Source organism: Biomphalaria glabrata, chromosome 1 (assembly GCF_947242115.1).
Source record: "Biomphalaria glabrata chromosome 1, xgBioGlab47.1, whole genome shotgun sequence".
NCBI lineage: Eukaryota > Metazoa > Mollusca > Gastropoda > Planorbidae > Biomphalaria > Biomphalaria glabrata.
The window spans coordinates 76,990,652-77,005,972 of NC_074711.1; the positions used below are offsets into that span (position 1 = coordinate 76,990,652).

General features: G+C 33.0%; 1 protein-coding gene across 2 annotated transcripts in view; it reads left to right on the plus strand.

Moving 5' to 3' along the window:
- LOC106052319 (electroneutral sodium bicarbonate exchanger 1-like) overlaps positions 1–15,321 on the plus strand; it is a 54,444-nt gene extending 39,123 nt beyond the window's left edge. For both annotated transcript variants that reach the window (XM_056015901.1, XM_056015907.1), the window contains exons 8-24: positions 835–950; positions 2,303–2,460; positions 2,559–2,646; positions 3,759–3,905; positions 4,454–4,545; positions 4,939–5,113; positions 6,454–6,587; positions 7,600–7,868; positions 8,060–8,313; positions 8,432–8,545; positions 9,068–9,235; positions 10,013–10,191; positions 10,753–10,825; positions 11,009–11,077; positions 11,658–11,834; positions 12,000–12,137; positions 12,884–15,321. In XM_056015901.1, coding sequence (XP_055871876.1) covers positions 835–950; positions 2,303–2,460; positions 2,559–2,646; positions 3,759–3,905; positions 4,454–4,545; positions 4,939–5,113; positions 6,454–6,587; positions 7,600–7,868; positions 8,060–8,313; positions 8,432–8,545; positions 9,068–9,235; positions 10,013–10,191; positions 10,753–10,825; positions 11,009–11,077; positions 11,658–11,834; positions 12,000–12,137; positions 12,884–13,042 — 2,510 coding nt within the window. In that variant the 3' untranslated portion in view covers positions 13,043–15,321. The remainder of the gene's footprint in view (positions 1–834; positions 951–2,302; positions 2,461–2,558; positions 2,647–3,758; positions 3,906–4,453; positions 4,546–4,938; positions 5,114–6,453; positions 6,588–7,599; positions 7,869–8,059; positions 8,314–8,431; positions 8,546–9,067; positions 9,236–10,012; positions 10,192–10,752; positions 10,826–11,008; positions 11,078–11,657; positions 11,835–11,999; positions 12,138–12,883) is intronic.

Below are 15,321 nucleotides of genomic sequence, written 5' to 3' on the forward strand. Positions count from 1 at the left end.
ACACTGGGTCAGACCAGACTTTACGCTCTTTATTTTATTCAAGCTACAAAATATCTTGAACTCCAGACTAAATTTTAATTTTCACATTTTTATATTCCGAAACATAACTGTTAAACCAGAGTTTTCCCTTTGTAGTCAATTAGCTAGAAATTTATTTCTCAAAGGCTGGAGTGTTTTGTGCTAGGCCCCTACCATGTCAGAACACAAGAGTAGACTATAATTAAATGTTTTCCTGGCAACAATCAAACTAATGATATCTTATATTTTCTGTTGTTTAAGAGAAGAATTCATGCTGATTATACAGACTGAAAATTCGAGAGTTGTGCCACTTTGGGTTAACAAAATGCAAGATAGAATTAGGGCTACTTACCTGTCAACAAATATAAGTTACATTAAAAGTAAACACAAGAATCCAAAAATTTCCAACAATACGTGATATTCGTGTGTTTCTAGTCTCGTGCTACAGCCTATTTATACATATAGCCTAACATTTTCGATTAAATGCATGGAATAACGATAATTATATCAGCATTATATTTCTCTTTAAAAACAGTTGTTGAATACGCAATGTGACTCCATTGAAAGCGTCTCGAATGACCCTTCTCCTATCCATAGCCCCAAGACAGAGAGCAAGATAGCTTCTATACTGACCACATGCTAATATCAGGCATTCTCATATCACATCATCATTGACACATTCACCAAACAATCACTAACACACCCACATTGAAAAAAAATGGAATCTGCGAGCTGCAGAAGTAAAATAAAACAACACCAAATCAAACATTTGAAATCCTGAAACGTAAAACCATTTTCCGCAATTGCTTTCCACAGTCCCAGGGGGTATGAGCACAGCACCCAGCGCCATTAGCTTGAGTAGTGAGGCGGGAATAGCAACAGACAACAGTGAGCTCAGCCTGAACACAATGGAAGAGGATTCTAATAAGAAGGTAGGCAATGATGACCACCATGGCATGGCCAGTCACGGACACAGAACCAAGAAGATCAATATTTATTTTACCCCCGTGTATAAAAACAGTATGTCAACTTGCACAGTGTGATGACGAATTAAATCGTTTTAAAATATCTTTTTGTAAAAACTAGACATCGAGTTATATGAACTAACTTAAAAAGCTTAACAGGCATAAAAAGAGACCAAAAAAAAAAAAAACCCAACAAAAACAAACAAATAAAAAATAGTAATAGATGTTATTAGGATGTAGACAAGGATAGCAATATAGATCTAGCTCTATATAGATTTAGAGTTTGGTAATGGCCTAATAGACGCTTGTATAAAACACAATGACAATAAAAGGATAACAAAAAAGTCATAATCATGTATAAACGTTAGAAAAACAAAAACGAACAGTCTGTTTTGTTTTGTTTGTTTTTACATGTTTCGGATGTTCCTTCAGAGTTGAAGATAGTTTACTTCCTAATCCTAGTCCAAACCTCCCGCAGGACGACGGGGGATGGGAGCGGGCAGGGTTTGAACCCTCGACCGTCGATAAATCCGAACGACAGTCCAGTGCGCAAACCGCACGACCAGGCAGTCGAACTGGATACATAACATATCTAAATCTACTAAGTAACTAAGTAAGTCCTAGATAGATCTAGATCTACTAAGTCCTAGATAGATCTACTCTAGATCTATTTAAATAGATCTATATCTTAAATTAAGTCTAAGTATACCATACTATAGTATGCGCTAAGGAAATGCCATATAATACGCCCCTGCTTGCTAATGAGGCGCTAACAACAGCACGCCACGGACCAGTTCCTTGACTTCCATGTCCAGTGACTATTAGATATGGGGCCCTTCATAGTCCATATAGATCTAGCATTATATATGTCAATGCTAAATATTTCTTGAGGCCCTAAGCTATCTTCTTCTTATCTTACATACTATAATTCTATATCCTGTGTTGCCTATGTCCTAGGTCACATTGTTGAAAGGAATAAGTTCCAAACATTTTGTAGTCTTACTCCAGTTCAAGTTGCCTATTGCTTTTTGATCTACCCCTCTTTCTCTTGTTTAACCAGTGATGCTAGTTGGTGACATGTGCATGGTGTTTCCAAACCAGCACCACCCTCTCTGATTTTTTTTTTGTCTTGAATGTGACTGGAGTTTAATAAGAATATTGCTCTATCAATGAGATCAGTCAAATGAATCTCAGAGTCATGCAATGTCAGCTGTCAATAGATTTATATACTTACGTAAAACGCTAAGAAATGAAGTTTGCTACATATATAATTTGTTTATCCGTTCATGCTTTAAGATCTAATAAATTTTACTTCCAAGACCAATGAAAGGTTCCTACGTAAAATTCCAAAAGGCAGCGAGGTGGCCAACATTATGGTGGGTGAGGTGGAGGACCTGAAGACAACTCTTTGTGGACTTGTTCGTTTAAACGATGGCAGGATCATAGGAGACATCTCTGAGGTCAGCCTACCTACAAGGTACGATTGTTGTCACTCTGTTGGTACATTAACAACTTTTGTTTAAACAAACCAACTTTTTTTTTTTTTTTGCTAATCCTTTTCTTTTATTTATGCAGATTTGTGTTTTTCCTTCTTGGACCTAAAGGCAGTTTACTAGAAAATGAAGAAAGTGCTAGATGTCTTTCTACAATGCTTGTTGATGAGGTTATTAACAAAAATAGTAGATATAGTGTAGTGCAGATTCAAAGTCTTTTGCTTCCTAAAAAAATGATTTTGAAAAAATGTATATAGCTTTTCATAAAAAGTCCATGAGGGCCTTACAGTAATTTACATTATAGGCCTAAACATATATGTCCGTTCTTAAAGTATCAATATCAATATCTTTCTTACATTTCAAGTTTAGCTCTTAGGCCTATTAATTTAATAAGTCTCAAAGTATTATTAGTATGTTATTGTACTGTTATTGTATTGCAGATTTCTTATTCCATATGGTAGGACAAATTCGTATAAGTGTCCTTTCTTTCATGGTACCATAAAGTGCGTGTAACACGTTTCTTAAATCAGTCAGTGAAACAAATGATTATTGGACTAAATGTTTTCAATTCACTTTAGGCCTACAGCTAATTTGAGTTAACACAGGGCATAACATTGTAAAATGTAAATGATATTGGTAGATCTATAAATATATATCAAGATCTAGATCTATATATTTTTAAGTAGATCTAAATATAGATTAGAATAGATCATCTAGTAACAGGCAAGGAAGGAATTTGGTTTGGGGCATCACCAGCATCACCAAACAAATAAGGGGAGAAGGGGCTTTCACGCTATAAAAATGCATCTTGTATACTTTTTTGAAGGTTTTGGCAACTGGGGGAAGGCAGAGGGACTCCTTACTTACCCAGTTGTCACAGACCTGCTACATATAGAGATTATATTGCAAACAATACTGAGAATAATAATGGTAGTTAGAAAATCTACATATAGACCAAATTTAATAAGGTAATATTAAGATTGTTACCTAATAAGCAGAATACCTTAAAAAAAAGATTTTAAACATAGACTTAGGCTAAATCAAAACTAAATTGAAAAATTTTAGTAAAAGTGTCTCTCTCCATCCCCACACGACAAAGTAATCTATATGTGACTACTTTTACATATTATATATAGACCCTAGAACTAGATCACAACAAAGTAATCTATATATCTATTGACTAATTTTAGATATTATATATAGACCCTAGAACTAGATCCATGTGATGTCCATTAGATCTATACTAGACCATAATCTAGAGGTATCCTTTATAATTATACAGGTATTTCGTGAGGTAGCATACAAGGCCAGGGAACTTGATGACATAATTGCTGGAATTGATGAGTTCCTGGAGCAGGTGACAGTCCTTCCACCTGGTGAGTGGGACCCCAAGATCAGGATAGAACCACCAGACAAAGTGCCAGACCAGGTAAAACACAACTCTTCCTCCTAAAAATTTTTTACAGGTTGGTTGAGGTCAAAATTTTATGTTTTTTTTCCCATTCTATTATTAGTTAGCATAAAAAACGGTGATGTCTTATAGATCTTATTTTCACACAAGTAGCAAACATCTCATAGAATTTGAACAATCTTTATATTCCTAAATTGATTTTCCAACATTAATAAAACCTAAGGTTAGTTGGATATTTGTAATATCACTTTAATCAAGTACCACAGTATTACACTGGTAGTTTTTTAAAATCCTTATTAGTATAGATTCTTTAAGTAATAGGACATGTGACAACATTAAGTAATAGGACATGTGACAACATTAAGTAATAGGACATGTGACAACATTAAGTAATAGGACATGTGACATCATTAAGTAATAGGACATGTGACAACAGTAAGTAATAGGACATGTAACAACATTTAGTAGTAGGACATGTGACAACAGTATTGTTATATGGTAACAAAATAACATGAGCACTACATAATAACCAATGTAGAAACTCAACAGGCAGATTTTTATTCCAGAATTTCCGTAAGATTCCCTCCAAAGCACACCTGCTTGGTGAAGATGAGCATGCGGAAGGCCATTGTGACCCAGATTTGGTTATGACAGGACGGTGAGTTACCCGATAAGTTAATTTTGTGACTTATAACAATCCTTGTAATCTTATAGAATCCTTTTCATAGTTTTCTGGATAATTTTTTTCTTTTCATCTAATGCTTTGTAGGTTTTCAAAAACTATATATTTGTGGAAGGTTGTTAACCAACAACAACATAACACCCTAGACACTGACTCCAATGATTCAGTATTTACATATATGCTTTAACCCCTTCAGTGTACAATGATATGCATCTACAATTTTCCTATGATGTGTCAGATCTGATTAGGTACAAACCATTTAGTGGCATCAATAAAATTCTTAAATATTTTCAGAGTCCTAAATAAGTCTGTTTTTCCTCGTCCCTTTAGCTGTGATCATAATTACTATTCATTTTTTCTTCTTTACAGTCCATTTGGTGGTTTAATTAACGATATCAAGAGAAAATTACCCTGGTATCTCAGTGATTTTACAGACGCCATTCACATTCAAAGTTTGGCTTCCTTTGTCTACATTTTCCTGGCTACATTGACCCCGAACGTAACTTTTGGTGGCATGTTAGGTCAAGAGACTGACCAATATATGGTAGGTAGATCAATCAAATTATTATAGTAAAGGTTATCTAGATCTAGATCTAGCCCTGAGTACAGTCTGCTTTGAGAACATAAGAGAAATAAAAACTGAGATGAAGAAGCAAACTTATTTTGAAATGTTAGGTCTTAAGACTTATTGAGAGTGGTAATGAATGGGCCACTGAGTTTTTGATAGGGCTGTTGGCTGATGATAATGTGCTATACTTATTTATACTTATACCAATTGCTTTTTTTTGTAAATTAATAATATACGTTAAAATACAAGAAAAGTAATAATTTTTTCAAAAAGGTGCCGGTACGCCTTACCGGTGCGTACCGTAACCGTTACAAAAAAAGCCCTGCTTATGCCATTTCCATCATTACCCTTACCTATCCCTTAGTCTGTTGGACCGTTTGGGCACCATGCAAGATTTGTTGACCGTCTTTCTCCATTCCTCTCTGTCTTTTGCCTTAGCTAGAACATCTTTCAATGGCAGGACCGTCCATTCTTTTATGTTGTCTTCCCATCACTTTCTCTGTCTACCTCTTCTTCTTTTTCCAGGTACTGTTCCCTGAAGCAAGATCTTTGCAAGCCCCAAAGACCTTGTAATATGTCCATAGATTTTTAGCTTGCGCTTTTTTATGAGAGTTAGCAGGTCATCATGGTGTCCAATCGCTGCAGCAACCCTGTCTCTAATCTCTTATTTTGTGATGCGGTCTTTAACACATTTCCATCATCTGTGCTATTTTAATTTCACTGTTCTGTATGAAGTCTATGATTTCTGTGGTGCTACATCACAGTTTGAATTGAACAGTCTCAATATTGGAGACTAGTAAAGAGATATTATGCATCTGGAGATGGATTGCTGCTCCAGTAACAGTAGCTTTTATTCTGTTAACAGTTAACATGTCTATTTATTTAGATCTAGATTAACTCTTTCTCTCCACAATTATTTACTCATTCCTATAGAATTATTCATTTTGCTAATTTGTATTTCACTATCCTGTTATGATAAAACTTCAATAACTTTTTTTTTTATATCAGAAAATGTTATATTTGGTATTGAATTATAGGGAAAATTAAAGTTTTTAAATTAAAAAATCTATGTAGTTTTATGCGGTTAAATCAACGTTGGCATCATCAATTAGGAGAAAAAGAGTTAAAGATAAGAATTTCTAAGGCAGAAGACTTTTCTATATTTCAGCAATTCCTCCTTCAGGTTAAGGCTAGTGAATAACTCTTAGTTAAGATAAACAGACCAAGCTGTTTATAAAAACACATTTCATGCATATGTCATTGTTATATTTAACTCACTTATTTCATGCCAGCCATTTAATATTTCAAATGTTCAGGGAGTTATGGAGTGTATCCTGGCTGCTGCAGTCAGTGGAGTTGTTTTTGCATTGTTTAGTGGACAGCCTCTCAATATTCTAGGTAGCACTGGGCCCATGCTTGTTCTGGAAAAGATCATTTATCAATTCTGCAAGTAAGTTTTGTTTGTTGGCTTGAGTTATTGATCAGGATTAAATTTGTTAGCAGAGAATCACAAAGGTAGAGATGACAGTCATCTGAGGGAAGCGCTTTATTGTATTATTTTAGGCCTATTCAGTGTTGATCCATCACAGTGGCAACTATCATTAGGTAAATTATTTTATAAAATGCTGCAACTGATTTCATTTGATGGCTTTAATTGAAGATTTTTAAAGAGATCCTGTCATTTTTAAAGAAAGTAAAATAAAAATAAGAAAAACATTAAAAAATACTTTTAAAAAAAACAACAATCTTATATTAAATTTAATTGTATTAATTAGTTTGGCTCAGTCATGTAATTAAATTTGTTATAGATCTAGACTAAACTGGCTTCCAAGTCTTCCATGAATACAGGAATAGTTAACTAGAAGACCTCCAAATTAATTATTCTCTTTAAAGAAAATAAGCAAAGTGTTCTTCTAAATACTCAGATTGTGTGAAGTGTTTCTTTAAGAAAGACTGATCTAGATTAACAATATTAATTCTGTGTGATTAGAAATACTTTACCAGTTGTTTTGTTTAGCCCGATTTCATGCTTTTAGCTTTCTCAAATGTGCTATGATCCTATCACTTGTCTGGATCAGTTGGTAATAAGAAGGGGTGGGTGGGTGGGGTAGAAAGAAAGGGGTTTCACTTAGGGCTCAAGCCTCTTCAAAGGGACTAATGCAACTTATATCACCACATCTGTCAAGTTAATTTTTTTCCTTTGTTTGATACCAAACAAAATAATTAATTACTAATAGTTAATTAACTAATTTTTTTTTATATATAGGTTCTTGTTTTGTCAGGTACATAAAATAATTGTGCAAAATTTCAACTTGATCCGAAATTGTGTGTGGGAGAAATATTGTGTACAAACTTTTTACCAGACTGAGTCAGTTGATATAAGCTTTGTAAAAATATTGCAAAATATAACATTAAAATATACTTTTTGGCTTACATACAAAATCTAATACATCCATCAACAGAGACAACCAATGGGATTTTCTGCCCTTCCGGTTCTGGATAGGCATTTGGACTGCTGGGATGTTGCTGCTGTGTGTGGTCTTTGACCTTAGTGCGCTGGTCAGATATATCACAAGATTCACAGAGGAGAGTTTCGCTTCACTGATTGCACTTATCTTTATCTACGAGGCCTTCAAAAAGCTGGCAGAGATTGCTGAAGTGGACACCCCTCTTCAGTTACATCCAAAGCCAGGTCCTATTTTGCCCCACTGCTTCTGCAATTTTACCCCACGTAAGTATTGGTAAAGTATTTTTATGCCAGTTATTGTTTGCTAAATCAGAAATTATTTTTCATTATTGAGTTATTTATTATCATTGAATCACATTGAAGCACAAAAAGTAACTAAAAGCTAGATCATTATGAAACATGTAAAACAAATAAGAAAATACATAATTCTCAACTCTTTACATCTTGTCCAATAGCAACTTGGTGGAATAGCTCCATGCCGGCACTGCCATTAGGTAATGAAACTGCTAAGGCTTTTAATGAGAGCTTTTGTCTAATGAAGTCTTCAGAAATTATGAATTCCTCCCTGGAGGGAACATTAGCTTGGGCCTGCAAGCCACTTTTCTTCGTGCCTGATGCCTTCTTGTTTTCTGTTATTCTCTTTGCTTGCACATTCTTTGTGGCCATTTTCTTGGTGGACTTCCGAAACTGGCCTTGCTTCCCATCGTTTGTGAGTAGTTCTTGGAATGTTTTTGTTAGATGTAATAAATAGTTTAATAAAAAAAAATGAATTCATTAAAAGAAACTTAATAAAGATTTGATGGAAGTTATTTATTTGCTTTAAATAGGTTCGTTCCTTACTGGGAGACTTTTCAGTGCTGATTGCTATTCTCTCAATGGTGGGTATTGACGCTCTACTGGGACTGCCAACTCCAAAGCTCACTGTACCCAGCAAATTTCAGGTACTTTCTGTTTGAATTTTTTCACACAAAAATGTATTTTGTTATTCATCTTTCGTCTGTAAACCTTAAGCAATATCAACAAACCATTTTTAGGTTGACTTACAGCTTTGTGAATCTATATGGAATCCACTGTTTTCAAACCTCCCCAGTTCATTTTTTTTTCATCTTGCTGGTGGTTGAAAAAAGATTTATTGTGCATTGGCTTAACACTTTGAGTTTTTGTTGGAGGACCTGTATTTTACCAGCTTTTAAATTCCACTTCAGTGCCAGGATCAACTTTTTACATTTTAAAAAATTATTTGAACTTGGCAACTCATAAGGTTGACATTGTTGATAATGGCATGTCAGTAGTTTTAAAAAATGTTCATGATCATCTTTTGATACCTTTATTTACTTTATCTTACTTCATTTTACTATACTATATATTACCTTAGCTTACTTTATGCAACCTTTCCTTGCATAATTTAAAAATTGAAATACATAATATTTCTAAATTACTTTTATATTGCCTAATCTCATCAGCCTACAAAGTACTATGCAAGAAGTTGGGTGGTCAATCCATTAGGTGGACCCAACCCCTGGTGGCTAGCCTTGGCTGCAGGTCTTCCAGCTATTCTTGCCACCATCTTGATCTTCATGGACCAGCAGATCACTGCTGTCATTGTTAATAGAAAGGAAAACAAACTTGTGGTCAGTAAACAACTTCTTACTGCAATCATTTGAATCATCAGCTTTATTAAGACTAAGACTCTAAGACTAAGACGGCTCTATTGATCCTTATGGAAATTATTTGTGATTACAAAGACTCTTTTCTTATATAAAGACATGCCTCCATTTCATTCATCAGGAATCAGATAAAGCTTTCTCCAAACCATCAACTTGTTGTTACCCCTTAAAACAAACTCAAAGAGATGATTTACAATTAATATCTTCTGAAGACTCATGGGCCAGTTTTAGTAGGAATGTTTCACTCCATTGAATTTTTAAAGCTTTGCCTATGTTAACTTTGTCTCAAGGAGTCCTATTTAGGGACTCTAGAGGAAATGACTTAAAACAGCATTTTAGATGTTGACATACCCAGATACAGATACTTTTGCCATGTCAAGTCTATTTAGATCAGATGTTCCAATTATTTTCAAAAGTTTTGTCTGTCCTTAAGAAAAGCTACCTTTTTATTACACAATCAATAAAATATGAAAACAAACTTTTTAAAAATTTGGCTAAAGCTTAAAATTTCTTATTCCATATTATAGGACAAATTTTCAGTAGTGTCATTAGCGCATAGAAAGGATTGTTAAATCCACTGAGTCAATATTGTTTGCTTAAGTCTCTAATTAACATTTAGATGCAGGATTAGGTCAACCATGTATGGGACATATTCTTTTCTTTTTTTTTTAAAGGAATGCCTGTAACTTACAAGATGGGATAATTTGTGTCTGTGTATGCTACATTATTTTTTTTTTACAGAAAGGCAAAGGTTACCATTTGGATCTTCTTGTTTTGGCTATTCTAGTAGCCGTACACTCACTGCTAGGCCTGCCATGGTATGTCGCTGCCACTGTCTCTGCCATAGCTCACATTAACTCATTGAAGAAACAGTCAGAGAGTACCGCTCCTGGTGAGAGGCCCTCATTCTTGGGAGTCAGGTAGATCTATATGAAAGATACATTTTGAAAATGTTTTTGTATTGAAGATTATGGATCAGTGTTTTATGTATAATTGCTACTTTACTTTTAAGTCCTTATCAAATACAGATGTTACTTCAAAAAATATGTTTACTTCCTTATTTGAAGTAATGTCTGTATTTGATAAGATAAGGACATAAAAGTAAATAATAATTCACTTAATTTGATGTTTTTAATGATAAGTCAAAGTTAAGCTAGTAAAAAGATAAAAAAAACTTTGGGTCTAGATTTCATAAATAAAAGCCAAATTGCAAATAAAAAAAATAAAACAAGTGCCATTCATCAGTTTGGTTTATAAATTATTTGTATTAGCATTATGTATTAAATTTATAGCCTTTGACAGGTATGTTAAAGCTAGCGCTGACTTACCTACTGAAGAAAGTACAGCTACATGAGGAACTTTTGCTGAAGTGACCTTCAGTTATTAACCAGCTTTCACTATGCAGTCACTTTTCAAAGTAATGATATAATCTAACAATCAAGATGTGTCAATGTTAAAATACATATAATTTGTGTCCTCAGAGAACAGAGAGTTACTGCCCTTTTGGTTGGAATTTTATCTGGAGCTGCTGTTTTTATAACAAACATTTTAAAAGTAAGTTGAGACTTTTTTTTTTTTAATGTATTATACTGTTGACATACTACACTATTGGATCTTGTTTATTTCCATACTCTCCTAAATACATTTGAAAACTTGATCTAGAAATAAACATGTCAGATGTTTATATAGCAAACACTTTGAGTCTTTTCAATTGTCTTTAAAAAATTATTTTTTTAGGTCATACCCATGCCAGTATTGTATGGAGTCTTCTTTTACATGGGTTACTCTGCCCTTAGAGGCATGCAGGTGAGCTTTTGTATTTTGAAAAACCTGATTTAAGTATTGAATTATATTTCATTGACAGGATATTTTAAATCTAAACTTATTTATTTGATTTCTTATAACAGAAATAATGCCTAGTATTAAAGTGACATTTTAAATACGCATTCACTTATTCATTTACTTTAAGTTAAAACCAATAGATTACTTTGATACAACCCCACATCATCAGTAATGGTCCCTTGATTTGCATTGTTGGTACGCTTTTATCAGTCTGAAGTAATCCCATGAGCCAACCAAGTCTGTCTTTTCATGTTCTCCAGTCTTTTATTGTGGCAACCATTTTGTGTTCAACTCATAGAGCCATCTTGGCCAAAAATCTTTTAAATATAAGAGAAATGGTTAATCTCCATCCATCCTTATTTACTCTTCACTGAGTAAAAAATATTTTGTTGAATATAAATAAATTGAAATTGAATGTATAAGAATATTTTGTTACAGTCCAGGATTCAAGAAGGATAATATAGTGCAAGCAACATCTTTTTAAGTTCAGACCTAAAAAATATGTGTTTTTGGTTTATTAAATGTCTTGTATGTGTGTTCACAGTTCATTGACCGTATTCTGCTGCTTCTAATGCCAGTCAAGTACCAGCCTGACCACATTTACCTCCGGCATGTCCAGCTGTGGCGTGTGCACCTCTTCACGGCTATACAGATTGTCTGCCTAGTGGCTTTGTGGATAGTCAAGAGCATCAAGGGTGTCTCCATCATATTTCCTTTATTGGTGAGTTCTTAATATGCTCTACAAGCATACACACCATTGGAAAATTTTATTGAACTTTCTTTAAGAAATTTTTTTTTTTTTTTAAAGTCTTATTGATAAATTATTAACCAAAATCAGTATGCAAATTTCTATAAATTTTTTGTGTGTGTCAACTGTTTGTGCCAGGTTTTATTTACTGGTGTTGTACGGAAGATTCTGGAAGTGAACTATACACAGTATGAGCTGAAGTATTTGGACGATTTATTACCTAGTACAAAGAAACATAAGAAAAATGATGAGACAGAACATATAGCACATGATAAGGTAAGAAACAGCACATCCAACACAATTATATTCTAGATGCTGCCAGTTGGATGAAACGATAAATGTAAACTCAAAACATCTGGCTAGTTCTAAGAATTTGTTCTATAAAATTCTTTCTGGTGTATCTTTCAATCTCATTGGTTGCCTGGTTTATATTTGTATTATCACAATGGTCTTGAGTTAAAAAGCTGCTAGCTGTTATTCCCTGTCATCCAACAAGTTTGAGCCAGGACCTAATAATCTTGATTTTGAAGAGACATCTGAAACATATTAAACATAACCACATCTAAGTTCCCCCCATAGGAATGATGCATTGACTGTTTAAGTTGAATTTGAATGACACATTATTTCTTATGTTGTAGACCTACATCAGTGTGCTGAGATATGGATGCTACCCTAAACAAAAGTTGAAGCTTTGAACTCAACTTGACTGACATTTTGAGACTATGAGAATAAAATAAATTGTTTAAAATAGTGAAATAGTACTTCATGCATTATGACCATTTAAATCTCCATAATAAATGTTGTACTAGGATGCTTTAAAACAAGAACAGTATGTAGCTATAATTTTATAGATACTATTGACTTATAAATAAGTCCAGTCAAAGTAAAAAATGGAGCTAATACTAATTACTTTTGGAGGGCAGAATGTATAATCTAATCTGAAATATTACTTTCTGTCTTAATTGCTTTTTTAATGACTGCTGCCATATTTAATATTTTTTCTGTTTCATATTTTCCCCCAGATATCTGCTATTGTAGCCGATAATCACTACATGAAGTTTAATAGTAATGGAAGCTTCAGTGATGGGAAGGCTTCCTTCTTTATCAATGACGAGCATCAAGAGATGCCTCCAGCATATGACAACAAAGCATTTGACGCAGGCAGAGACACAAAATTATAACATTACAAAGTTATAACATATCACAATGATAATATTTATGCTAATACATACATTCACATACTCTGAAACTGTAAAACAGTTTAATGAGACAAAATTTTGTGTCCCAAGCACCTGGACCTGTCCGTAGAGCATCTCTCTGCAAAATAAGGGTGGCCACTTCATTACAAAATTATCTTATGCTCTTTATAGTTTTGTCTACTGATCTGGAAGATAAAGGTAGTAATGAGAAGTTAGATGAATAATCATGCATATGTTGTAAGGGAAATAACCCTAAAACATGTAAAGAAATAGTCAATGTTTATGTGTAAAGAAATAGTCAATGTTTATGTGTAAAAAAAAGCTGTAAATAGCATTGAATGGCAAAGCCGGAATCATTTTTCCCCCTCATCAGAAAGTCTTTCACTGTCACAACTGGATCATGGGAAGCAATTGTTCAATATTTCATTTGATAATTTTAAAACTATTTGTTCCATGTCTTGTTCCAAGTATGCATGAATGGCTGGTGTATTTTTTTTATTTGAAACTCTCCATCAACAGCATTAGAAAAGATTGAATCCATTGTGTAGGTAGCACTTAGAAGCTATCTAAATATACAACAATGAACATGTTTTTATGTAAATCAAGACTTTATTTTTGTACCCTCATTGACATATGACTATTATATATCATTGTATATCCATGTGTATTTTATTCAAACTTCTATCATGTTCTCATCACAATCTAAAGATGTGTTTATATTGAAAGTTAAATAAGTAAATTAGGCACTATTTGAGAATGTAATTTTATCAATTCAATAAAATTCTATGTAGAGATCTGAGTTTGGTTGTGTTTGAGGCATTTACATGTTGTATTTTTGTTTTTAAAGTTTAATTAGTAGATTTTATAAGCACAATAGTCTTTTTGTATGCTTTATTTATTTGTCTTATTAGTGATGATCAAATGAACCACAATTGTAGTACCAATAGTTTATTAGTTGTTTTGCAAATGTCTTCATTCTTTTTTACTCTTAGCAACTTTTTGTTTTTGCAGTTAATTTTTGGGGATGTTATCTTATTGACAAGACTGCATTTATTGACTAGACATATCTTTTTGATTAGACATTACTTCATTGACAAGATATCATCTCATTAACTAGATATTATTGAATGACTGGGAGACATGTTTTGCAATGCTCTTGATAATTATTATTTTAAAAGACAAAAATGAATTAAAATGGAAAAAAAAAATGGAAACTGACATTCACTTTTATGTATTGCTGAAAATGTGGACCATCTAGGCCAGAAGTAAACTGTATTACTGACCAATTAATATGCAACTATAATTCATATTTATCAAAGCACAACTAAGCTCTGTTTATTTCTGTTTTGTTTAAAAACTCACTAAGATGAATCTCTTTATACAGAGAAAACAATATTTATTTTAATGCCAATTAAAACTTAAAAAAATTTGTTTAACTATCTGTTAAATAAAACAAAACAAAAAAATAAGATCCATTGAATGTTCATTCGGACTTGTTACTCCATGTAATAAATTGGTATTTTCAACAACAAAGTTTTAGTTGTGTAAGATCCTTGATTAGTAGGCCTAATGAAATTGTTACTTAGGTACTACTCTTATTTTTTTCATTAATCATTTTGGCAACAAGTTGTCATTGATGTTATCAATACTAATAGATATTGTTTTGTTTTGATCTATTCTATAGCCATTCTTTTCAAACCTTTTTAAAATCTCCTTTTTTATAATTTTTTTCTTGAGTATCTTGCATTTAGACTGAGTTGAACTAAATTACTTTCAGACCATGTTCTGAGAGGCTAATATGTGGACCTACTTTACTAAGTAGTTGTCAATGAGAGATGAAATCCAAATTCATGGACTTGCAGATATGTAACAAATGTGCAGGTGTCCCTACATAAAATCCTACCTAACACAAGTCCTGTGTGTCAAACTCTGGTAACAAAGAAACAAATTGAACAAAACCATAATGTAAATGTGTTTTAAACAAGAATTTTATAATGAGATCACTCTTTCATTGTTTTATGTTAAAATTTTTATAATGTATAGAAATTTAAGTGAAAAATTATTTTTTTTATTATTTAATGTTGTGCTTCTAATAACACGACTTAGAGATGTGAGATCAAATAATGACTATTTTATTTAATGCAAGACTTGGTTAGACTTTGAATGGTGATTGTGATAATGTGGTTTACACTGCTATGTAACAATGTTACTCGGAAGTTACTGAACACATTTTATTGCAAAATAAAGTTTTTAATAACTTA